The following is a 27308-nucleotide window of genomic DNA, read 5'->3' on the forward strand; positions in this document are numbered from 1 at the left end:
GAGATCTCAAGTTAACACTGCTAATCTAGTGCAATGTAACATAGGATTGTGCTGCATAAGAGTTTACACTGATACACCCATATTCACTTGATTACTGTAATGCCCTAATTTATGTTCTTTGAACATTATTTATTCATTTTATTAAATGTGAGTTTTGACTATTTTGATAGTACCTTCCACCAGTCTTCGTTTGAGTCCTCCAGAAGTGTGATCCTATCTCCTGGCCTGGAATTAGAAAACAGAAACATCAATAAGACTGAGTTTAGATGGGTTTGTTAATGTGCAATGGGATTTCCTCACATCTGTTTTTTTCTGGATTTAAGTCATTGCTTTACCTAGATTGGGATCAAGTTTCTTGCACTGTTCAATGAACATTTTTTCTGTTTTTTCCCCTTTTATTTCAGATGCTGCCCACATACACAGAATACACTTGTGTACAAGTCAACCTCATGTATAAGTCGAGGGAAGGTTTCAGGGTCAAAATCCTGGATTTTGATATGACCCATGGATAAGTCAAGGGTAAAACTTAGGGGGCTATAAGGAAGGATGGAAAGGGGGAAAATACCACTTCCGTCCCTCCTTCTACTTCTCTGGACCTCTCCCAACTGATTCCCAGGTGATGGAGGAGAGGTTTTCGGAATGAGAAAGGAAGAAAGTGGATTTAAATGGAGAGCTCTTTCCATAGGAAGCAAGGTCTTGCAAAAGGGACTGGAAAGATGTTTTTAAATGGAGAGGTTTTTTTGATAGGAAGCCAGGTCTTGCAAAATAGAGCAGAGAAAGAAGCAACTGGATTTAAATGGGAAGATTTTTCCATAGGAAGCCAGGTCTTGCAAAATGGAGCAGAGATAGAAGCAAATGGATTTAAATGGGGAGATTTTTCCATAGGAAGCCAGTCTTGCAAAACAGAACAGAGAAAGATGGGACTTGTTTTTGATTATCTCCTGTCCCTTCCTATCATTTGAATTCACTTTGTGTCATGGCCAGCTAAGAGTAGAGATCTCACTTCTGACATGGGGCCTGGTTTGTGGGGGAGCGCTTAAAAGACAGTAGAATATATGTACAGGGTTACTAGGCAACCTTCAACCCCAATTTTCCTTCTCCAGCTGGTCAGGAGGTGGCATCTGCAATGGTAGGGGTGATGAAATGGCAGGACAAGGTGGGAGGTGGCAATTGTAGATCAGCAACATGAGGCTGAATAGTTGCCAGGGTGATTCACCTACTGGCTCAGGTTGTGGCCCGAAGTACACATTGTATCCAAACATGTAATGGCAACCAGATGGCTCTTTGGGAGGAGGAAACAGCAAATTCAGAAGTCGTGGTGAATGAATTGGTGAGTGGATAAACATGCATGCAGATCCCCAAAGTAGTGGGGTGCAATCTGGTGGGGGGAAGATGTTAAGCACCCTAGTCCCCTACAGCTTTCCTGTCCCATGCCATCTTCTCTTAAAAAGGCTTTTCTTGTTTTAAAAGAGGAGTGGTGAGCTTCTGAATGTACTCTATTTGGATTTTTGTGCATGAAACCATGTCATAAAATGTGGCTTCCTTGACCCTGTCCTGTTGCCTACATTCCATTAGGGAGAAACACATTGACAGTTGAATGATGGAGGTGGTTAAGTTGCTTCTGCATTTTATCTTTAAAATAAATAAATAAATAATGCATTTATGTTTATTTAAATGTTGAGCAGTCTTTACATGCTACATAATAATGTCTCTCATAGACTCTGGGCTAAATCCAGCATTAGTTCTCTCTATCTAAAGCAGACTAAATGAAACAAAAGGGACTTTGTAATGATAACTGACACTCCACTGATTGAAACAGGTCTAGTCTAGGTGGATTTAGGTCTCTATTTTTATATCATGTGAATTGATAGGTTTTGAAGCAGTGGAGTCTTACAGAGAGTGGAACATATGCTGTCCAGCTTTAGCTGCTTCACTTAGCTGCCATTTCTGCAACTCAAACATCCAAAAAATATGGTAACTTTACCTCATTTCCAAGTCTTCATTCTCTTGTGGTACAAATTTGTACAAGGCAACATAGGTATTCATCTGTACTGTGTCTTTATTAAGAGATCCCTTCAGCATGGTAAGAAAAAGAAGAAGAGATGTTAGTGTTTATTTTGTAAAGGAGTGTCTTGAGTGAGAGTACAGTTGCTTACAATTCTAAACGTGGGCACTCTGAAGATGCGGAGCTCTTTTGACATTTGAGGTTTTTAAATAGAGCTAAAAGAACTATGGGCCTGAACAGACAGGGCAAAATAAAGCTGCTTTGGATCACTTTGGAGGTATGCTGTTTAAATGACACATGCATCTTAAGAGGCCTGAAGCTGTGCCAAAGCTGCACTCCAGTCCTTAGGCCTGGAGCATGGATTTGGCACAGCTTCTGTCCTCTTAGGATGCATGCATCATTTAAACAGCATTCCCCCAAAGTGACCCAAAGTAGCTCTATTTTGGCCTGTCTGTTTGGGCCCATAATGGCTTTGGTCCAGGTTATTTGATGGACAGTATCTCCCTTTATGAGCCCATGAGTGCTCTAAGATCATCTCAAGAAGCCCATCTCTTTGTCCTGCCACTTTCTCAAGCTTGTTTGGTGGAAACAAGGGAGAGGGACTTCTTGGTGACTGTTCCCAGACTTTGGAACTGTATGACTCCCATCCCTGCTCTCCTTTTGCCAGTAAGTTAAAATATTTTTATGCCCTTATGCCATAGAAACTGACTGACGTGTGTTTTTACTGCTGTGTCTGTTGTTTTTAAGGTTTGCTATGTTGTCTTTTAATACATTTTAATGTTTTTAATATTTAATGTTTTAAACTTGTTTGCACAGGTTTGTACATGAATACAAAATTATACTCAGCATAGAAGAAGCAGTTATAAAAGACTCTGCCACCTTTTCTATTTATTTAAAAGTAAAAGCTGCCTATGGGGAAAATCCACATATATAAACTGAGGTTATACTTGGCAATCACTGATGCATAATACAATACTGAATAGCCCAGGAGAAAAAGCCCCTGCTCATATATAGGGATGAAATCTTCATTTATATTATTCTTACAAACAAGCATGAAACTTTTCAAATGTGTTCTACTGGCTGGATGAGATGATGAACCTTTCTAAATTTTTTGATTATATTTTAGCAATGCCAGACTTTTTAATGTCAGGGTTTTCCAACACTCAAGGATCATAGATAGATAGATAGATAGATAGATAGACAGATAGATAGACAGAGAGAGAGAGAGAGAGAGAGAGAGAGGATGAAGTGTTTTTAATGTGTCAAGATGCCCTTTCTTGAATGAGAAAGTTTGAAAATATTGACTGGCACTCTGTACTGAAATTACAGATTTATAACTAAATTACAGATCTGCAACTTCTCTATACTGAGTAAGATTATGTACTTATGAGCATGGTAGTATTGTCATGAACATAAAAATACCCCCAAAATGTATCTTAACAGCCAGCAGCTGCATCAAGCAATGGTGGTCTGTTCTGCTGATGATCCAGGTATAGGAGCATGAGGTTTCTATCCCCTTTCTACAAGCAAGCAAGGCTATGACAATCAGAAGCAGGACCTCTGTTGCAAGTCCTCATCACAGCCTTGCTCACTGTCAGGAGGGGCCTGAAACATCATCCTCTGCACCTCTATTGCCAGCTGAACAGCTATTGCTCAATGAAGCTTCTGGCTCTTAAGGTAGGTTTGTGGGTTCAGACCAGGAGACAATACTTAGTTGCAAAAGTTTAACTAAGTAGGCAATGTAAGATATTGGTGATTCTTTATATTTCTGCTCATATACTATTGAATAAAATTAAATCATGTGTTAGTTATAATTTGCAATAGAATATCTCAGTAAAATGTCACCTGTAGTATTGAATTTATTTTCTTCTGTTCATCTCTGAAGTCTGCTGTACCATTTACTGAGTATGTAAACACTGCAATCAAAGAGATAAGAAATCTTAGGACAAAGGACTCCAACTGTTGAAACACGTGAGTATATGTGTTTCTTTACCTTAATGCCATTATTTTTTCACATATTTCTGACTTTCATTCATATTTGGCAATATGAGCCCAATTATTTACTGTGATATACACTTCTTCAGTGGAAGACTTTGAGAGAATAAACTGGGCCTATGAGGAGGATCATATCAATGCAAAAGATGCATATGGAAAAGATGCACAGGATTTTGCGGCACTGAAGAACCATGTTCACTGAGCATTTTTAGACATATTTTTGAATATTCTTGCCATCTTGATCCTGGGCTTTCATTTGTACATAACAGCTAATTTTCTTATGTGACGTGATTTACTATGTCAGGGATTCCCAACCTTTTTGACCTGTGGAGCCCTTATTTCTATGGCAGAACCCCTAAGAGGCCTACCCTATGTCTCACAAGTTAATTGTGTTTAGTAGTATACATAAGGATATATTCTTACTCTTCCATTTTTATTTCTTTCATTTTCCTGGAATGGCTGTGGAGCACTTGGGAAGTGTACATGGAGCCATAAGGGCTCCTTGGAGCACAGATTGGGAACCCCTGTACTACAGCAATGTTCCAGATTTTCATGAATGTGATGGAAAGACAAGAAATTCACTTTCAGTGGTTACTGGCCTTTCCCCTATTAATCTCAAGGTTGAAAACAACAACAACATAAATATTGGATCTGAAGAAGTACTTAAGAAGAAGAGATATAAGAAATAAGAGTCTTATCCTCATGTTTAAAATGTAAGTGTAATAGAGGGTCAGAACTGGTGCTGCTCCATCCTACCTGCCAGAGCATGCCCATTTTGCCTCCTTATAATTTGTGCATTGCTTGTCATATTGCACAGGACTTATTTGCTAGAAAGTAAAGCTTATATGCCTGATCTGAGTATTCTATAAAAAGAAGAAATAAAAATGGCTTGACAAGGTGGGTAAGACTAGTTAAGGCAAAAAGATCCACTAGGATTGACAGGTGAAATCTTCTGTACCTTTGTGTATAAGAGTGAATTTCAGCAGCTGTTGCTTGTCAAGCAAGCAATACCAGTTAAAGTTCCCTCTTCTACAGAACCATTATGGGTACAGGAGGTCTGTCCCTTATTTCATTTGGCAACCGAAGACTCATGCATAAGCAGTCTACAAACAACAGATCTAACACATTTAATCCACCTTGGCACTACTTTTTCATGAAGGTGAGACTGCATGCTGCTGTGAAAAAAAAGGCTATGATGATAGTAGAAGCCCTGTTGATATGGTCTCCCATGTCAGACAGGCTTTTGCTGAGAAGCCACACTAAATGAGGCAAACAACTACTGAGCAGCAGCAGCAGCTGTGTGTGTGTGTGTGTGTGTGTGTGTGTGTGTGTGTGTGTGACATGGGCAGAAGATCTATCAGAGATAACAGCAGTGGCACCATGGCTAACGGTTGTTAATAGTATACAGAAGGAGGCAATGGTATACTGCTCCACAATGGAAGTTTGAAGTTATTGCAATGCTAGAAATATGGGGACTGATAGGAAATTTCATTTAGAAGTGCAGAATTTTATTTTTTGGGGGGAAAGTCAACTCCCACACACACCCCTCCAGTTACAGCCCTAACACAAACATGTATATTTGAATGTATTCATAGGAATGGTACATTATTTTTTTTGGGGGGGGGCATTCTGTGTCTGAAGAACTTGTAATTTGAAACTAAGCTCATTGGTCTGAAATCTGGGGAGCACAGAAAATCTTTGTCTGATACTCACCACTATTGCTGCGTTTCCTGTTTATGTCAAGCATGCTTCCTGGACTGTCACCTTCCTCGGGAACTTCTGCCAGATCTGATGTCTGTAAGAGAGGAGGAGAAGACAGAAGGAAGGAAAAGTGAGCAATGCAGTGAAATAAACACATCACAGATCTAGGCACAAGGCAACAGCTTGGCAATGGTAGTGGGTGAGAGGAAAGCAGGCTGACATGTCAATGTCAGTGATACCATGGAAATCGGAGACAGATTTCAAATACTTGAAAGAATTGCAGAACATCTGAAATGTATACAGATGTTTAATCAAAAATGTATACAGATGTTTAATCAAAGGCAAAAAGGCTTCTTATTGGCATAAGATCACAGTGTGGAAGGTTACTTCTAAAGTCTGGGTCCCAGAGTTTCAGTCCTATAATTGCTAATTAATCAATTGTTTTGTTAGCATGAAATATTTTGGTCTCTCTCAACTGTTTCAGTATGTCACTATAACCTTTCATTTTAAAAATAACTTTTATAGCTCTGCACGGGAGCTGAAAGTGAAGCAAATATGGAAAAAATCAATTTCTGGAGTGTATTTATTTATTTTAGCTTTTGATTACCAGACCTCTGGCTGGCATACAATTAAAACTAATGTAAACAATTTTAAAATAACATACCATACAAATAGTTTGAACTTCTATGGAATAAGATAGGTCATAATTCAGAACTTAAGCAATTACTAGCCAGGAGAACATACATTACTCTGCAGTTAATAACATATCTGTCATTATGACAAGAAAATCAATGAAAGGAAATCTTCCACAAACCAATATTCTCCGCACAGATTTTGCACTTACTTACAGTGTTTGTCCCTCTTATATTCAGTGCTTTATTTCCTCCCATTCCCTTTAGCAGGTTAATTGAAAAGGTGGGCTCATGAAGCTAAAGAAGGGGTAGGCATACTGAATTCCTTCTTTTGTGGTTCCTGAAATCCCACTAGTCTCCCCAAACCCCTAAGCTCTCAATGGTTTCATGAAAAAAAAAATCAGTTTGATTTCCAGGACATTTTGGTCCCAAGTCATGCAGAAAGGCTCCCAAATGTATGAAAACACATGAAAATAACCAAAGCACTCCAGTGCTTGGGATATTACCCCCAAATATCTCTGTTTTCTGTAGTCCTTCTCAAAATGTCAACAGAAAGTGATGTAATATAACTTCCTAACACCATTTTGAGAGGGACATCAGAGGAAAATTGTAGTCTATTTGCGCTTGCTGTTTGTGTGTGTTGGGTGCAGCCCACTGAGTGGTTCCACAGGGGAAAATTGGTTCCAGACTTCAAGCAGTTGCCCACTCTTGTGTAGAATAAAACCTGTTCCCGGTGCTATCCTGATTAAAGATAATAGGGTGGTCCAAGTTTTAGTCAGAGTTAATTACCTGATATCTATGGTGATTATCACACGGAGCCTTACCGTCCCTGAAACGTGGCTAAATCGTCCATAAAGCACATGGGTGTGATAGCTAATCACGCTTGTCTCATGTGAATTAATTGTCACTGAGGTGTCCCGCTCCTCTCCCGTCATCAAAGAATTCATGGAGCAGCCATTTCTCCAATAACAGAAGTTTCCGTTGTTGAAAAATGGCTGCTCTGTGAATGCTTTGATGATGGGAGAGGATTGGGATGCCTAAATGATGATTAAATCATGGGAGGCAAGCATGATTGGCTATCACACTCCCACGCTTTAAGGACGATTTAGCCACATTTCAGGGATGGTAAGGCTCCATGTTATAATCCCCTAAAGAGACTTACATAAATCATAATTAATTTAGTCTCTACATATGATTGAACCTGGATAAAATTAACTGATAATGAAGCTCATCCTTTCATTTGCTTCATTTCAGCTCTTCCTGGAGCCAGTTTCATTTCATGTTCACACTAGCACAGGGCTAGAGTCTTGCAGAGTATATATATTTAAACTCTTTGTTTTTATTTATATGCTGCTTGATATGATAAAATCTTTAAAGAGTTTATACGTCATGACTTATAAAGCCCTATATGGCTTGGATCCAGACTATCTGAAGGATTGTATCTCCTTATGCAAGCCTGCAAGAATGCTAAGATCTTCAGCGGAAGGCTTTCTCTCAGTCCCATCACCGCCACAGGCTTGCTTGGTGAGGACATGAGAGAGAGCCTTCTCAGTGGCTGCTTTCACCCTCTTGAATGTCCTTCTGTGGGAAGCTAGCTTGATCCCCTCCCTGCTTTCTTTTCACTGGCAAGCAAAGATGGTTTTATTCAAGCACTTTGTCAATGAGGCTTTTATAAGGGGTGTGTGTTCTGTTTGTGTTTTAAAACTTTTGTATGTCTAATGCAATTTTATATTGTTTTAGAAATATTATTTTAATTATTTTATTTTTTTATTGTCAAGTTTTTAGCTGATTTTCTCTGTGAGCCGCCTTGGGTCCCTTTGCCAGAGAACAATGGCATATAAATGAAATAAATAAAAATATAAAGATATTAAGCTAGAATCCTGTAATCCGCAAGTGGAATCTATTTCCAAAAGGCATACATTCATATTTCAAAAAATCCTTAAGGATTTATTCTGAGTACCAGCACTGGATTGGTCACAGTCCTTCCAAATAAAAGATCAGTTGGTTTCAGCAATATAGGGGTGAAGCAGATGGGCAGGAATGAGTGGCCAGAAGCCACTCCCAGCCTGATCACCCTGGGGCCATGGCAAAAAAATGCTGTAGCCCCAAAGAGTGCCTCCTGTCATGGTCCCAAAAGGAGTGGAAAAGATCTGCTCCTTCTGGGGCAGGTTTTGGGCCACCTTAGAAGGCCCTGGTACAGTCTCAAGGCTGCTTCTGGGCTCTCTGGGGTTGCCATTGTGTAAACATCATGCCCATGGAAGTCTCCCCCGTCTGCCTGTCTGTCTTGGGCCATAATGTAGGTGAAGAGGCCTTGTTATTATTAAACAATTAGGGGAGTCAGATATCCCTGTAAGTGTGGGAATTATGTTACCACCTAGATGTAATTGAACTGTAAGTCCCAGAATAGTCAGAGCTAGTTTTGCCAGTTCCTTCCCCTGAAATATAGCCTACAGCACCTGGTATTTGTTAGTGGTCACCCATCCAAGTACTAAACAGAGCTGACTCTGCTTAGCTCCATGATCAGATGGGGACTGGTGTCTTTAGGATATTTAAGCCACCAGTTCTGCATTAGACTTAGCCAGGAAAATTCACCAAGTGACTTTGAGCCAGTCACTCTCTTTTAGTCAAACATCTATCACATGGTTACTGTGAGAATCAAATGGATAGGAGAGAAGGTATAATGTATGCTACCTTGGGCTCCTTGGAGTAAAAGTTGGGACATAAATGTAAAAAATAAATAAATAATTTTTAAAGATGTACTTCTAAACTCTCAAGAATCCTAAACTCTCAAGAATCCTGAAGCCTTCTGAATGAATTTTTATCATGGCATACAGCCAGCATAAAATAATAAAATGTTTAGAAAAATTAACCTTACATCCAGTTAGAAACATTTATATTCCAGCATATTATATAAACATTATATTCAAGCATATCATATAAATGCATGAGTACATACAAATGTTAAGGATAAAACTTTGAACTGTGTTTCTGGAAGGATTTAGAAATACAAAAATAATTGATTATCTACTATCAAAATAACTGCAAGGAGATTATATGATAGTTGCCCTTCTAGATTTGGCGAATAATTTATTCATATGGATCTACATGGTCAATCGATTTCTATAGACAAAATCATTATAAATAAAAAAGCCTTCCATGCTAATCAACTGATATTATGGTGAATTCTCTCAAAATGACTGGTCTGGAGAACTGCGTGCTTATGCGTAATCTCTATTTGACAGCCTGACTCTACAAGGAGTAAATCCTATGATGAACTGGCACTCAGCACTTACTCCTACTCTCCATCTGATCAAAATTTCAAGGCAAGCTGACAATATGTTCATATTGTGTATGATTGAGTAACCATTTATTTGTTAAGCAAAACACTTAGCACATCTAAGAAGAAATAATTATGTTTGTGGAAGTTGTAGTCTGTGGAGGAGGCAAAGATACAAAAAGGAGAGATTAAAATATCTGAACAAAGCTACCCATGTGTTGAAATTTTTTAAAGAGTCAGTTAAAATAGGCCATTACTGCACTGGAAAACTTTCAAGCAGCACCAAACTCTTTCTCCTGCAATGAAGTCTTTGTAACAACCCAAGCATTAGCAGCTGTCAGAGTAGCACAGAAATCTGAGTCCTCCTAGGCCAACTATTCCAGAATGTATCAGGACACCAAAGAGTCTTGTTTATAATCCACAATCTTAACTGCAGTGATAGTAGCCAGAGGCCAAGCTCAAATGTGAACTCAGATGTATACTTGAGATTTTCTTGGGAGTCACAGATATATGCTGCCATCAAAATAGGCCTATTGACTGAGTTGTTGAAAGGTGATGCAACACGTAGTAAAATTGATTCAATGGTCTATCCTAGTAACCATAGGACTAACCATAGGATTCAGGCTGCTTTGTTATTCTGCTGCTTATCTTACATATTTTTATACCTTCTCACTAAAGCAGATTAAAAAGTATGAATTCTTTGGAATAAAGATTCAAAACCCTCTGTTTGACCTACATAGCCCACACCAGCAGGCTGCCTCCTCACGTGGAGAACTGTAAGGTATTTTAAAGCAGTCCAGTAGAAGGAACTGGACAGATACACTTTACACAGAGACAGATCCAACCTGCAGCATTTCCATCCTGATCTAGACACTTCTCTGTACCATATTTAATTTGAGGATTAATCCATCCTTGCTTCTTGTATTATGCTGAAACTCGAAAGAAAGCATGGGTCAGCTGCTCACACCAATTGCTTCTTCATCAGTGAATAAGAAGTGTATCTATGTATATAGGACATGCAAACATGGAGTAAAAAAAATAGTACAAAAATGAGGATACATTGAACACCGACTGATTGGGGACTTAAATCTGAGGTCCAAAACACACTAATAGTGATAGGGAATCCTGGGAATTCTAGTTTATTGTGGCACCAGAACTCTCTTACCGAGAAGGCTAAATGTCTTGCAAAACTACAGTTCCCAGAATTCCCTAGCATTGAGCCATGGCAATTAAAGCGATCTCAAACTGGATTATTTCTGCAGTGTGTTTTGGACCAGATCTTTCAGCCTTCTGGCAATGATCACAATCTTATAGTGACCTCTAGTTATTTTTTTTTTAGGAAGTGCTGGTTATCTTTCCCAAGTGTAGCCATCTGGCATAACATTGAATGTATTTTAAAGCTATTCATTTCCCCACAATTCTGCCCCTGTTTTTCTGGTGGAATTTCAGTGTTCTAAAATCAAACCCATAAAACAGGATCCCCCATCTGTTCTGTTTCTCTTTCTTACAGTCATTGAAAAGATTGCCTTTTTTGTTTTGCTTGTTATGCTAGCCAGATTTGACTGTGGATGGCTTTGTTCCAAAGCTTTCTGATGATAAGCACCATTCTACCATCTCTGCCCTTCAAAGGGCTCATGTACACTGCTGCCAGAATATTCTGCCCCAGAGCTGCCCCAATTCCTCCCATTACCTCCACACTCAATAGTGATGCTGGGCAGCCATCTACACATGTGTTCCTGCAGTGTCACCCGTCACCACTGCTGCTGGTGTGAATTGCCCACTCTGGGGTTAGAAATGAGGCACGTAGCATTGATCATATGGCTGGGTGCTTCACTGTGACCTCAGAGGGAGCGACTTGCACCACCGGTGGCAGCACCAGGCAATACAGTGGGTACATGTGTGTACACAGCTGCCTGGCATGACTATGGAGTGCTCCAGGTTTTCCTGCAAAATCCAGAGCAAAAAGTAGGTTTTAAAAAATGGTTTAAGGGAGGGATAGGGTGGATTTGGGGAAGAACTGATCTTATGATGTGAAGACAGTCCACACTTGATTGGGGATTTGGCCCTGTGTCATGAAAACAGGTCACCATGAGGACAGGAGGAATGGGCTTTATTTGGCCCATTCAGACATGCTCTTAGCCAGCCAAAGGATTCATACTGTCTTAAATTATTTTGTAATTTCTCACCTCATCTCCTTAAGCATGGAAAACAACTTCTCACCAACTCTCTTTTTCTTCGTTGGATAGCTTTTTCTTATTAGAAAGCCTTTGCTAAAAACCCTATAGCTCCAAAGTGCCTGTTTTGTTGATTGCATTGTCCATATACAACCTTGTATATACTTGATTCTCTTACCCCCCCCCCCCCCCCCAATGTAATTTATTATCTTTGGTTCTCCCTTCCTTCTGCTATTTCTCTTTCCCAGTGTTTTTCAAACCAAAATGGAGATGGGACATGGACCTGACCTACCTACCTACCTACCTACCTACCTATTATTTATATTCTGCTTTTCTCCTAACATAGGACCCAAGGTGGATTACAAGGCTAAAGCAAGATAAAGCTAAATCTGATAAAACTGATAATTAAAAAGTTAAAGCACAATTAAAGCTATTATATTAAAACAGCATTAATTTTAAAAGGTGTATGATTAAATACATAATATATTCTGTATATTTAATACATAATACATTCATAATACATATGAATGGTGCCATGGAGAAAAACTAGCACCAGCCCCACAATCAAATAATCTAGGATGACTATGAATGGGGATTTCAAAGAAGTAGGTGTGCTAATAGAGGGTGGTGAAGTGGTTTGAGTGTTGGACTACAATTCTGGAGACCAACTCACTAGAATCCCCACTCATCCATGGAAAACCATGGGCAAGTCATATTTTCTCAGGCTCAGAGGATGGCTAAGGCAAATCCCCTCTGAACAAATCTTGCCAAGAAAGCCCCATGATATGTTCATTTTATGGTCCCCATGAACTGGAAATGTACACAACAACAAAGCTGTGTTAGTCTCTTGAAACATAAAAAGTAGGAAGGGGAGGGAAGGGGAGAAAGAAGAAATGTATCAGCACATTTAAAACAACCAGTTTTTATTTTAACATGAACTTTTATGGATACAAACCACAGTTTTATTAGAAATAAATGGAAGGCTTTAGAAGATACAAAAGAGGATAGGACTAGGAGTACCAAATTTAAAAGTTTATATTGAAGAGGCCAATTTAAAAGGATTAAAGCAATGGATTAGGATGAAAAACAGAAGGGATTTTGATCTAGAAGGCCATAAACTGATAGTGGTTTGACACTGAAGAAGAACAGGTTAAAGAATGTATGATTAGCTGGGCAAACCATTTGAGCCATAATATTCAAATGGGTTAATGGGGAAATATTTGGATAAAGGGACTACAATTTACAAGGTCATATAATCTTAAAGCAAATGAGTACAAAATGATGTATAAGTGGTATATTACTCCAGATAAATTGGTGAAAACATATGCAGGGGTTAGTAATGTGTCCTGAAAGTGTGGCAAACAAATTGGTTCATTTTTTCATATATGGCAGAGCTGTAAGAAAACTAAGAGGTTTTGGTTCAAATTAAGTCAATGGGCACAAAAGATTTTAGGATTTAAATTGACACTGAAACCAGTGTAGAAAGTAATGTCAATAAACGAAGGCAATTAAGTTTCATAATGGTGTTTGTCTTATATTGATATTTAATCTGTATTATAAAAAGCAGAAAACTGGTTCACACTTCATACCAAAAAGTGTTAAGGGTACTTATGTGTATTAAATGAACATACATAATAAAAAAAGTGGGAAGTTCTTTTGTTTTTAATAAAAGGAGTGGGGAGAAATGGGGTATGGGTGTGAGGAAGTACCAAATTAGTATGTTTGTAAATTTGTTTTATGCTGTATGTTTTATGTTTCTTTCTGTGTTTGCATCAGAAAACTTTAATAAAAAGTATTTTAAAAATAGAAAGGGGGGAGGGGAAAAAGAAGGAATGTACCAGAATCTTTAAAGCTGGCTTTTATTTTCAGCATGACTTTATGGGTATAAACCCACTTCTTCAGATTCAGTACAGAGTGATATCCAGATCTCAGGATAATAAAGCATTTTTAATATAGTTGTGGGAGTTAGAGTGGGATGGAATGTAATAGGATCTAGAAAGATGTAAACTGTGACCCTTGAATGGTGAAGTTCAGTTAATACTAAAATGAAAACAAAAACAGCATAGTTACAGAATTCCTCTTTGGTGAATCCGAGCTACTTCCTGTGCTGCCTTTCTTGGTTTTCTGGGCCAAGGAAGTTCCAAAGCGTAGTGTTTCATAGACAGGGTCAACTTTATTGCCACATGCTGCAAAAGAAGTGAAACATAGATAAACATGGAAATATATATAGATAAGATTATAGATAGTTTTCCATGTGAAAAATAAAATATATTTCAAAATATATGCTGCTGGACTCTTATCGTCCCGGTTACTTCACTTCTTAGCTGGGACTGATGGAAGATGTAGTCGTAATAACATTGGGAATGTTGCAGTTTCCCAAACCCTTTCTTAGAAGGAAAGCAGTCAAGATCTTGATGTGAGCTAGCATGGGTGACAAAAGCAAAGAAAAGTCTGCATGGTGCTGTTGAAGGACACAGCCTGCAGAATTCAAAAACCAGAGAAAACCACACCTGAACTTACCTATAGGCATAACTTCTTTGATGCAGCCAAACTGCTCATGAATGAGGAGTGGAGAGCTGTAATAACGGCGAAAACCTTTGGGCTGGAGAGCGAAAGAGAGAAAGTAAAAGAAAGAATGAACAGGTGGCCAGTCCTGTTTTGGAACCAGGATTTGCATGGCTGAAATGCTGACATCCTTGCAGGATAGGAATATGCATTTTCCCAACAAAAATATATTGTTAAGAGTTATCCTTTTGTAACACAAAGTATGTACACACACACACACACACACAATGGTTGCAATCCAACATCCTCTCAGTGTAACATAAATATCTACATGCTGAGATACACTATGCCAGCACTGTGCAACCTTCATTGCGAACAGCAACATTGTGCAACACATTTCTATCACTGGGTGTCATTGTGTAATGTTCAATGCACAATAAGCAATGTGAAACTGTAACACACAATGCACAGTATAAAACCACAATGTCCACTACTGCCCAGATGGTATGAAAGGCTGGTGGAGGACGCTGCCTCAGCTCCTCAGTCTTGTTATTCCTCAGCAGATACTCAGAAAGCACTGGGGTATAGCAGCAATACAGTTAGAACAGAAAGGAGGAGACTCATGGTGAGCAGTGGGACCTCTGCTGAAATGTGGACTTTGGCAAGTGATCAACAAAGTTAACTTCCTGATGTCAGCTCTGCTTTAGCATATTCTCCAAGTGGAACAGTCCCAATTAATTTTCTGTCATCCCACTGTTCAGCTGCTTTTAAAATGGTCCAACATTTCATCCTTCACTTTCTCCTTTTGTCCTCAGTTTACTTCAATTGTTGCAAACTGAGTTCAAAGTACAAAAGTAACTTGCATTCCGTTAGCTCAGGAGGCAGGAGAGAGGAGATGAAGTGCACAATTCTGCCATTCCCAGTACTCAGGTTAAAGAAAACTGCTGCAACATTTCCTAGCTTCTCTGTTCTTCATTAATAACTTTTGCCATCTTGACCACACTCTGATATTGCTTGACCACATGTATACAATTTTCATCTATGGGATGCTGGGTGATATACTTTAGCATTGTGTGAAAAGAACCAGTCATCCTTTAATGTGCCTAACAGAACCAGTTTGGGTATGATACAAGTATTTTCATCTAGAATCAATTCATTTATCATTCATCACAATCTCTTAACAATGTAAGTTTATTTCTTCAGCTCAGAAGAAAACAAATAAGTTTGATTGGAATGACCTGCTGGGTTGCATCTTTTGCTCACACCTGGTTTGCAGCTATAATCTGTCCCCATTACATAGGCTTACCAATTTTCCCATGCAGCGTTGCTGTCCAATGCTTTCTGCACATTTGTGGTGAATGCTCAGCTTACATGCCTTACAGCGTAGTCCATGTTTAGCGTTTGTCCCTGTCAGGGGCACAGAGAGAATTTAATTAGAGAATATCAATAGTTTCCATACACTTACCAAGTGACCTGGTCTACAAACTAAAACAGATTTTCAACTTTATAACAGAGTACAAAAGTTCCAATCTTATTGCAAATGTAGAAGAACCATTTAACTTTTTCCCCCACCCCCAACCCAATTAGGTGATTTTCTTTCAGACCTCACTTTATTTCCCAAAAGAAAATAATGTAGCTTTGTTGAGGGAATAAAATCTGTTTATTTGCATATAATACAGTGCCCTTTGGTATCCACTGAGCTTTGGTTCCAGGACCCCTTGTCGATACCAAAATCCATGGATGTTCAAGTCCCATTAAATGCAATGGCATAGTAAAACAGTTTCCCTTATATAAAATGGCAAAATCAGGTTTTGTTTTTGGAATCTATCTATCTATCTATCTATCTATCTATCTATCTATCTATCTATCTATCTATCTTTATATATTTTCAAGCTGTGGATGGTTGAATCCATGGATAAAAAAATCAGTGTATATGGAGGACTGACTGTGATTGCATTTCAAAGTACAGGACCATATGCTTTATTGAAACATTTCTGAAATGTTGTAATTATGGTTTACTTTATAATATGATTCCTAACTGCAATAGAAGTTTCAAATACAATCAAAGCATGTATTTCAAACACTTTTTTTTTTAAATCTCCCTTTTCATTCATCAGTCTCAGAACATGTTGCTACAGATGACATTCAATAATCTTATGGGCAATTGTAAATGGGTATAAAGGTTTATGTAATTAATAATATCTGCATACAGATATTTGGTCGAGAATTACAACTTCTCCTACAGACTGATACATTTTGCTTCAATGAGCAGGAAACAGCCAATGTCAATAACCTGGATATTGTATGCAGACATGCATTTAATGGTTGTGGTGGTGGGAGTGGGAGTGTGGAGTTACAGCTGCAGATGGTCTAATCCAGCAGATCCCTTCTTACATATTGAAATATGCATAGGGGAATTCTGATTTAAATCCAGTTGTTACTCCCAGATAGTGCAGACCTGTTGAATCAATCTGAATTGCTAAGTCAAAACCTATGAACATTTCATCAATTTAATAGGACTACTGTAGTTTGGGTACTAATAATTGTATTTAGACCCTTATTACCCAGGGTCTGCACAAGCAATCCACTAGGTGATGCCAAACAACTTTACATCTGGGAAAGCTTTTCCTGTTGCACCTCTCAAATACAGTGGTCCTTGTAGTGTGTGAAGCCCTTAGAGATGATTAACAAGATACCTTCTTCTATAGTGAAAAGATAATTCATCAGTTGAAATATTGCATCTTAATTATTTTTTTCACAAAGAGAAAACAATTTAGACTCCTCCAGCATTTGCTTCTGAGCCTATGCACTGCTCTTAACAGCAGGAGAGGCGGCTTTTTAAAACAGCCTCCTTCCACCCACCTTCCAAATGTCCAGGCATTCCAAGAGTTCATGATAGCTCAGAGCAGCCAGCTGTTGATTTCATCATGTGACACAGTAATGTTATACAACACAAGGAGAGATTATTTAAGGGAGAATGGGGGATTAATTACTAAAAAGACATCCTTAATTGCTAGGTAGTTTAGGGCCAATCTATCTATTATCCTTAATGCACAGCATTCAGCAACATTCCTATCTCCCCCCCTCCACCATTAAAGCCATGGGGGAGGTGGAACTACCCCATGTGTGGAGGGGAGGCTTCCTTTCTTTTTCTCTAGATGAGAATGCAAACTACCGATTCACCCCATCACCTCCAGATGACAAGGAGACATAGCCATAGACAATCAGAAGAAATCCATTCCCCAAGGATTCTAGCTGCATCACTAGGGGTGGGTAGATTCACTCCAATTCCACTCAGAGTGGGAGGATATAAGCCCTTTTCCATACATGATGTGGCTCTCAAAACTACCCTCACCACTGTACCAAATCTATGCAATCTCTTTAAACTGTATACTTTGATTCTTGAGATCAATATTCAGGGGTGGACCAAAAGGGTGGGGCAAAATGAGAGTGTTGCTCTCATATAGGAATTCTGCCTATCCCCCATCCCCACAGTCTTCATTCAGTTCTCAAATTTCTAGCATCTCAAAGAATGAGCCATTGGATGCTTATGTTTGCTGTATCCACACTCCCTTGGTAACAGTGCCTGCCCATTTTTTATTTGGATGACTACACTGTGGCTGGAATCTTCTTCACTCTTTATTTCAGCCTAATTATGACTCTGGAGACCAGGGTTCAATTCCCAGCATGGCTGTGAAAACCACTGGGTGACCGTGGGCAAATGTCAAACCTCCTCAGGACAAATATTGTCACCTTATGGTCACCTTAGGGTCACCATAAGTCAAAAACAACTTGAAGGCACACAACAACAACAAGACGAAGCCAGACTTATAATTTTGTAACATTGGAAGACACAGGTATACTCTACCTAATGCAATTTCCTTGACGTGCAAAACATCAGAAACCCTTTGGCTAGGGTACTGTGGGTGGCTTAAGATGTAAGATTTCAAGGATAGCTAGTTACTAGTGCAATGGAGAAAACCTTACCTTTCCGCCTCACCAACCCATGGTCCAACTGCAGGATGTGTGTGTGTGTGTGTGTGTGTGTGTGTGTGTGTGTAAGCATTCAGACACATAACCACCTCGCTTGTAATCTGAAGTTGTATAATCCTGAAACAGATCTGCTGCTTCATCTGCTAAAGTCTCTTCCTTCCCTCTGTCCCAGCTTCCTGCAAATGCCTCTCCACCTCAGCAATCTCAGAAGCAATAAGAGGGTGGAAAGTTCTCCTTCTTCTCCCCAAGCAAAATGTGGACAGGGAGGGGAAAGTGTGCAAGTGTGTCTTTATGTATCAGAGTTTCTAAAGAAAGACTTGAAGTAACATAATTATCTGTGTGTTACATTTTCAGGTGGGTTAGTGAGGTGCAACAAAGTTATATTTCAGAAATCATGTAACCCTTGACTATTCATATGACTAGTCGTCCACCCAGCCCTTCCTTAGGCAACATCTTTCCTCCTGCCTTTGTCCTCAATGACCAATGCTAAAACTGAACCTGTCTCTTTATCACCAAACCCACAAGTTTTGCATTTTTATGGCTATTCATACAGTCTGATTATAAAGGTTCTTCCTGGGCACCTGTTCACTCTGTGTTTCTGAGGAAGTAGACCAAGGGGCAAAGCAGACTGGAAAAAAATGCTGGCTTTGGGGTGTGGCATATGCACACCACACACCCCAACACTGCCCCCAGCTGGTGTCACACTGCCCTGCTGACCACACCATGGGAGGCATCACCGTGTTTCTGTAGTGCAGCGTTTACACGTGTTGTGCCGCAGAAATGCAGAAAAACTTTTTTCTGCCCCCAAAAGGGGTGTCATTTTGCTGCTTCTTTTTAGGGAGGAAAAATGCTGGATTGGGGCTGCAATGTGTGGTTGCACAGTGTACCAATGACATGTCTTGTGCGATGTGTCCAAACAGCACGGCACACAAGACACGTCAACGCGACGCTCCAGGGCACTAATAGCACCTTGGCAGCATTGCAATGCATCTCCTTTTAGCAGTGGATTGTTGTCATGGCCGTGCAGTTGCTGCGGCAATGAACCAGAGGAGAAAGAGATGGCCTCTGGCCACCCCATTCTTCTAATCTGTACAGGCCCTTAGTCTTTAGCACTCCAGCTACAGCTTGCACTAAACATTTACCCACAGATGAATGGAGACCTCTGAGTTGGGTAACCCAGATAAATACCTTCATTTTACAAGGTATTGAACAATGAGAACTGAATTATTTGTAGAATATGCTTTATTCAAACGGATGAACTGTATTACAGAGACAGGCAACTTTAGGCCCTGGAGATGAATCAGACCCTCCTGGGGTCCTAATCCATCCCTCTGAGTTTCATGACGATGATGATGGTGATGATGGGTGTGGTGATGATTATAATGATGTTAACTTTAACATGAAATGATATTGTTTGTATATGTGCAAATGGTGTGTGTAAGATATAACACCACAAAGCAACTTTTAAAAAAATCTCACCTCATCTTAAACAAAATGATTTTCAGTGAAGTCAAATATTCAGCTAACACTTACCAGCTTTATTTTTTCACTGATATGGGGCTTGGCATGATCAGGGTTAGTAGGTTTTGGTTTTGGACCTGCTGTGCCAAGGATTTTTTAAAAAAATAATGGCTTTAAAAAGCTTGTTACAGGAGGCTGAAAAACCCAGCTGGAGGCTGGATATTTTGGAGGTGTTCCTAAAATTGTTTGAGAGGCCACAGCAAATCAGTGACTCATTAATAAGCATGACAACTTGTTTGTTCCTGGATATGATTTTCTTCATGCTGACATTCTGCTCTTGGCATGAGACTCTTGGGTCTGATGTCAGAAGAGAGCAGGTCAGGCTTTTTTTAGTGTGCCTCAAGCCTTCACACAAAGGATCAATTTTAACTGACTTCTGAGACTATTAGTGCTATCTGAGGATGATGGAAGTTATAATCAACAAATCTGGATGGCAAAGATTTGGGGAAAGCAAATAGATACAAATACAGCATTTCAGAGTAGCAATTATGCCCCCCCCCATGCTCTTGAACAGCAATTGGCTGTGCTCCCTAGGCAATGTAGAGGTGTCATGGGAGTTGTCATTCATCCACATTTGGAAGACTGTGCAATTTCCACCCCTGGTTTAGATCAATTGATGTTTGGAAGATGAAGGGTTTATTATTGGATAGCTTATAATGGATACAATATCTACGTGAAGCCACTGGGAGAGGTCATTAGGAATTTTTCTGTGGGGAACCATCAGTATGCAGATGACAGCTCTGCTCTGATGTTGCTTGGACACCAAGCGTTCCTGCTTTCATTTGTGAAATGGTAAGGTAAGGTATTATCACTGATGCAACAGAATGCAGTGTTCTTGCAGCTCTGTAGAAAGACCCCAAATCTTGCTTGAAAACAGGTGTTTTTGCTTTGGGCAACAGATGAAGAAGACAGGACATCACATTGTTTCCTCCCATGACAATAGCATGAATTATCATGTTTAACAAGAAGGAATCTGGCAGCATTTCAGCTAATTTCTACTTTCACCTCAAAATAAAGTGACCGACATTTTGCAGCCTGCTGTGTAGCCCCTTCAGGGGAAGCCTTCTAAAATGTAGAAGTGCAAGGGCCAGTGCAATGATTCAAGCAAATAAAGTCCTTACCAGACAGAATAAAAAATCACAAGAATTCAACAGTCCATAAGATCTATAGATCTAGAACCAAAATGATCCAGTATGAAGGAATTGTTAGGTGGTTTAGTTGATACTTGACTTCCTCTAGAGAGGCAGCATGAATGATTGCATTTTAGGTAGTCCAACTAATATCCAAGAATTGATATAAGGCAATCATGATAATTTGGTATTTTATTATGCCTTTAATAGCATAGATGCAGACATTAAAAAAGGGAATGGTCAATTTTCCCCTATTAATAATTGGTTCCCACTGGCTCTCTGTGTTCAAAAGACTGCCATGTTTTAGTGTAGTTTCACTGAGAGAAAGCAGAGCACTGGAGAAAACTGCTATATATAGTTTCATTCCACCCCAGTGTTCTGATTAAAGTCAAATATGACATTTCCTAAGTGCCTTTGAATATGCCTGAATATGCTGGTATGGTGTACTGTAGAACAGTCTTCCAGATGTTAGATTGCAATTCTGAGCTAGGACTGAAAATAATATTTGAAAATATTTTTAAAATGGTCCAAAAAAATCCTGATCCTGGATTTATGTAAATCTTTACAGTTCGGGACATATGCTGCAAAAAATCTGCAGAAGGTTGTTTGGCACAGGAAACAGCATTTTCTGCACAGGAAACAGCATTTTCTGAACAGGAAACAGCATTTTCTTAATGGAAAATAATATTTGAATGTGGAAATATTAATCCCTGTACAGAAAAAAATATTTTCTTTACAGAAAAAAAAAGCTGCTATTGGGGTTTTGTTCAGGATATAATTTGCACATGGTTGTACAGAAAACAGCATTTTTTCCACAGAAGAAAGCATTTTCTTAGAGGAATTAATATTTATATTTTGAATTTTTTTTCCACACAGAAAATGGTGTTTCCTGTGCATAAAACTGTTTGCACTGCAAGATAACCATGCACGCGTTTTAAGCAGAATAAGTCCTGAATTGTAAATAGATATTAAAAACTGTGTGGTTTTCAAAGACTTTCTCCCAGTGGGAAGAAAACTGCTGAAATTTTTCCTTGCTACCTTTGAAAAGAAATGGTGACCAGAAGACTGGAAACAATCACTATGCCTCACCATCCACAAGAAATAGACACAAAAAAACTGCAGCAATTACAGGACCATAGCATTAATTTCCCACACAAGCAGAATTATGGTCAAAATTCTGCAACATAGACTCCAATCATACATGGAGAGTGAAATCTCAGAGGTGCAAGCGGGATTTAGGAAAGGAAGAAGCACTAAGGACAACACTGTGCATATATGCTGGTTAATGACAAATAGCAAGGAATTCCAGAAAAAAAATCAGCATGTAGTTTATTGACTACAAAAAAGCATTTGACAGCATAGATCACAAAAACCTATGGAATGCTCTTAAAGACATGAGAGCGCCATTGCATCTGATAGTCCTGAAGAGGAATCAGTACACAGGACATGAGGCTACTGGTAGAACAGAATATGGAGAAACACAATAGTTCCCAACTGGCAAACGAGTCAGGCAAGGCTGCATTTTATCATCTTATTGGTTCAACTTGTATGCAGAAAATATAATACAAAGAGCAAGTTCAGACTCATAAGAAGGACAAGTGAAGATAGGAGGAAGGGATATTAACTATCCAAAATATCTGTATGATGCTATGCTACTAGCACAAAACAGAACAATTGCTAAGGAAAGTTAAAGAAAAATGTGCAAAGGCTGGCTCTCTGCTGAACATAATAAAAATATAAATAATGACCACGGAAGAACTACATACTTCCAAACTAGGCATTGAGGAAATTGAAATAGTTAAAGAGTTCCCATACTTTGGATCACACATTGGCAGTCAAGAAATCAGAAAAATATTAAGAATGGGAAGGGCAGCTATGAAAGAACTAGACAAGATCCTAAAGTGTAAAGTTAAAATTGTCCAAGCCATTGTATTCTCATCACAATGTATGTTAGGGATGGGCAGCGAAGAAAGCAGATAAGAAAATAAACTCATCTGAGATGTGGTGCTGGGAAAGAGTACTGTGGACACTATGGATAGCTAAAAAGACAAACAAATGGGTCCTAGAAATGACCAATCCAGAACTCTCTCTGGAAGCCAAGATGATGAAACTGAGGCTGTCGTACTTTGGCCACATCACGAGAAGGCACAGTTCATTAGAAAAGACAATAATACTGGGACAGGTAGAGGGGCAGCAGAAAGAGACAAAGACTGCATACCGGATGGTTACAGTCAATCATGGAGGTCACAGGCCTAAATTTGCAGGACCTAAACAGAGCAGTTGAGGACAGGACACCTTGGAAATATCACATCCATGGGGTCACTCTGAATCAGGGTCAGCTTGGGGGCAGTTAACAACAATAAACATTCTATTCTGAGCCAGCCTGGACTATGGTGAGGGATGGTGGAGTGGTGGCTTATCAGTGCTTGTGTGGGGAGCACAAATCTCTAACCCTTTGCCACAAAATATAGGAATTCAAACTCCCAATTCAGTTCTCATCTCTGCACTCACTCAGTGACCTCAGTCAGCATCAGTAACTCATCTGTAATATGAGACTGAGAATAAAACTGGAATTGCTTAAAGTAGTGGTTCCTAACCTTTTCTTTACCAGGAACTTTCTTTATCTTTTGTTGTCATGGACCTCCAAGAACTAACTCAAAATTTAAACAACAACAACAACACCCGAACACTGAACCATCAATTGTTACATCAGCCTTTAAACATTTCTTCAGAGGTATCAAAGGAAGAGCAAATGCTTTTCTCCTGCTTCTTCCCATCAGTTTGCAGCTAGAACAGATTGAACAGCAGTGTGCAAGCCAAGCCGCCCAGCTAGTCTTTGCCTTTGCTTCTGTCACATGGCTACTCTGCTGTGCGAAGAAGGTGGCTTAAGCAACCGTCAAGCCTTTGTGGATTCCCTGTGAGGATACTACTGCCCCATGGGGGTCTGCGGGCCACAGGTTAAGAACCACTGTCTTAATGCATTGTTTTAAAGATTACTGATACAATATACTTGAAATACTTGAAACCTCACAAGTAACTCACCATAGCAATAAAGCCCTCTGGTTCATGTTCACCACCATAGGTCCCTGAACCTCAAGGGAATAGGATTCAAGGATGACTGTATGGGTCATCATTTGATCTAATCTCCTTTTAAAGCCATCTAAGATCATATCCATCAATACACCTTTTGGCAGTATATTCAGTAAATTAACTAAGTGGTGTGCTTTTAATTTATACAACAGCACTAATAGTGATTTTCTTTCTATTCAAGATTTTTTTTTGATCAAACTAGTACAGTGGAGATTATTTTTAAGCCACTGTATGATACTACATATGGGATGTTTTGGCCTGTCATTGTCCTTCAGATCTATCTGATAGTGTCTACTTTACTTAGTGTGGAAAGATAGCACACTTGTTTTAGAAGACTATTGGCAGAACTTTCAAAATACCATGTGGAGCTCCATGTCCATCACAGTGGACAAAACAGTTGAAGGTGAACCTTTTTTGAATTCTGAATGAAGAAAGGAAGAATTCAGGCAATGGGTATCAGAGAAGTTACTCTAAACTGCAATATGGCATGAAGCCCATGTTCTGTGCTTTAGTTAATCAAGTGTGGAAGGAAGATAGGAAGCATTCTAAAGCATCAATGTGGCTGTTAACAGAGATTTTCAAGCAAGCTGAACAAAACATAAAGAAGATGATGTCTATTGTGCTGTAAAAGCAGTTTCCAAGAGAAACAGCCCAGGCTAATGGTGTGGCAAAAATCAATGAAGTCAATGTTCTTTCCACAATGCCCCCCCAACTCCCCCCCCCCCCAAATTGAGTTCCTTTTAGAAGAGCAACTGGACTCTTTCAAGAAGATGTTAGCAACAATAAGGAAGTTTGTATAGCTGCTAGAAGTAAGGGAAACACTAGGCATGGGATAAGGACAGATATTAGACTGCTGTAGTGAATGGCATGACTTAAGGCATGTTAAAAGACCAAGGTTAGAATCTTGCTTTGGATTAATCTCTGACTGTAGCAGCAGTTGAATTTTCTTAGTCTTGTGAAATGGTGGCATCCAGAACATGTTTGCATAAATGATTGTGCAAGTGTTCTCAAGCAGTTGTGCTTTTTCTCATTGTGTACACATCCCTGAGATATGTTGATAACTGTAAGCAATTATGATAGGATGTCTCAAGATATCTTATCATTCCCACGCATTACCTGTGCCACAGTGCAACTGAAGACTACCAAATGAACAGATATTTATACTGTTATTAGGTGTAAACTTTTATTAGAAAGAGCATAATTCAGCACACCTAAGAGAAGTGTATAGTGGAGCAGAATAAGTGAAATAATAGGTCAGGAGGTTTGTGGGAATTCAGATGTCGAGATTTGGGTCCTCTCAACAATTAAAGAGAATCAGCATGGTATAATGGTTTGAGTGTTGGTCTAGAACACTGGGAGACCAGGGTTCAAATCCCAGCTTGGGCATAGAACCCACTGAGTGAACTTGGGCCAAATCACACTCTCTCAGCCTCAGTGGAAGGCAAGAGCAAACCCCCTCTAATAAAATTCTACCAAGAAAATCCTATGATAGGTTCACTTTATGGTCCCCATAAGTAAGAAATGACTTGAAGTCACAGAACAACACCAACTACAACAGCAACAAAAATAGTTGTAGTTGTATGCCTTCAAGTCATTTTTACTTATGGTGACCCTATCACAGGAAGAACCTGTTCTAATTCCACAAATCAAGCAAGATCAAACAGGTTTCCTACCTGCAAGACATTTAAAACAGAATATAAGAGTTATGTTAAATCTCATTGAATATTTTGGGGGAAAAACAACCATAAGAAGTTTGGAATGTTCTTTATAGATGCATATAAGGCATTCAATAGCCTTAACTGGGATTATATGTTACGAACTTTGAGGAATCTAGGAGTTGGTGGTAGATATCTTAGTTGGATACAAAGCATTTATACCGAACTAGCGAATTCACGTGAATGTGTTCTGGCCCCACTTTCTTTTCATTCAAAATTAAGAAAAATTCCTCCCGTGTGATAAACTCCTTAGTAAGACCTTTGCCCCCTATTCTATTATCCTTAGCTGCCATCCAGAATGTTTCTTCTCAGTCCTGATGGAAATTCCTCAGTAGAATCAGCTGAATATGTTATTATATGTAGGCATGTTAGAAACAAGGTTAAAATTAGAATTTATTTCCCAGGGACACAGCATTCTTTGCCAACAAAATAACAAATGAAGCATTAGTGGTGAACATTTTTCTCCAGAGACTGTGTTTTTAAAATACAAGTAAGAAAATAATTTCTCACAATTAATCTATACTTGCATTTTTCAGGAAGCTTGAGAATATACAGAACCATTCAGGAAAAATGGTTTCCTGTTATAAATTACATTAATACAAATTTTACATCCGTTTCTCCTCCATCTAGCCACTGTTCTTTATGGTCAGATTTATTTTAAACGAATTGAATTGTGTAAAATTTTAATAAGGAAAGTTTTTAATGACATGAAACTTTTTTATACCATTGTTTTATGATTGCAAGATTTTGTATTTTGTATTATGAATAAAGTATTTAAAAAAGAACCATTCTTCCAGCTTGTCCATTTGAAACTGTACAAGTATAATTTCCTCTCTTCCATATACTAAAGGAAGCAGGAATGTATATTGCTAGGGCTATATGTGTACATTCCATACTCTGAGAAAAGAGACAATGGATGTAGAACTCAGCTGCATGCAAATCTCAGCTTTCTGGGTTTTTTTTCTTGTCTACTCTTTATGGTCAAGTGTGTGTGTGTGTGTGTGTGTGTTTGTATGTATGAAAATATGTGTTGCCTTCAGCTAGTAAAGTCTTAGGATCCAGTAATTTATCCAGAGCTTCAGTCACTTGTGTAGCTCATGGGCTCCATCCATGAGTAACAAACATAAGTGTGTACAACTACAAAATAAAATAAAATATGTGAAGTGAGATAAATCATTCAGTTCAATAATTCACATAGATGCTTAATCGTACGCACCTGGGACATAATAATAATAATAATAATAATAATAATAATAATAATAATAATAATAATTTAAAAACCATTGACAGAAAAGCTCCTTTTAACAAAGTCTTTTTGTGCCCACTCTTTCCCTCCTTTCTTCCACCTTATGCCCCTTTCCTTCTTGTCCTGTGTCTAGCTGGAAGAGTTTTTAGAAGCATTGAATTTTGAGGAAGAGGGCTAGAGAAAAAACAGACTTTGGTTCTAGGTTGCAGCAGCATGTCTTCAACAAACAGACATGAGCTTAAACTGGAAAGGAATGGGATTCTATAGTAGTCAATCCTGCATGTGCCTGACCATAACCAAGAAGGTAAACAGAAATGGTCCCCA

General features: G+C 39.0%; 1 protein-coding gene across 3 annotated transcripts in view; it reads right to left on the bottom strand.

Moving 5' to 3' along the window:
* Positions 1-27308, bottom strand: part of STAC (SH3 and cysteine rich domain) — an 88097-nt gene that overhangs the window by 15170 nt on the left and 45619 nt on the right. For all 3 annotated transcript variants that reach the window (XM_089532665.1, XM_089532667.1, XM_089532666.1), the window contains exons 3-9: positions 15596-15696; positions 14305-14386; positions 13855-13970; positions 5714-5795; positions 3851-3921; positions 1985-2073; positions 174-225 (exon numbers count right to left, since the gene is read on the bottom strand). In XM_089532665.1, the coding sequence (XP_089388791.1) occupies positions 174-225; positions 1985-2073; positions 3851-3921; positions 5714-5795; positions 13855-13970; positions 14305-14386; positions 15596-15696 (593 nt within the window). The remainder of the gene's footprint in view (positions 1-173; positions 226-1984; positions 2074-3850; positions 3922-5713; positions 5796-13854; positions 13971-14304; positions 14387-15595; positions 15697-27308) is intronic.

Source organism: Sceloporus occidentalis, unplaced genomic scaffold (genome assembly GCF_023333645.1).
Source record: "Sceloporus occidentalis isolate IW3139 unplaced genomic scaffold, rSceOcc1.0.p SCAF_7, whole genome shotgun sequence".
Classification (NCBI taxonomy): domain Eukaryota; kingdom Metazoa; phylum Chordata; class Lepidosauria; order Squamata; family Phrynosomatidae; genus Sceloporus; species Sceloporus occidentalis.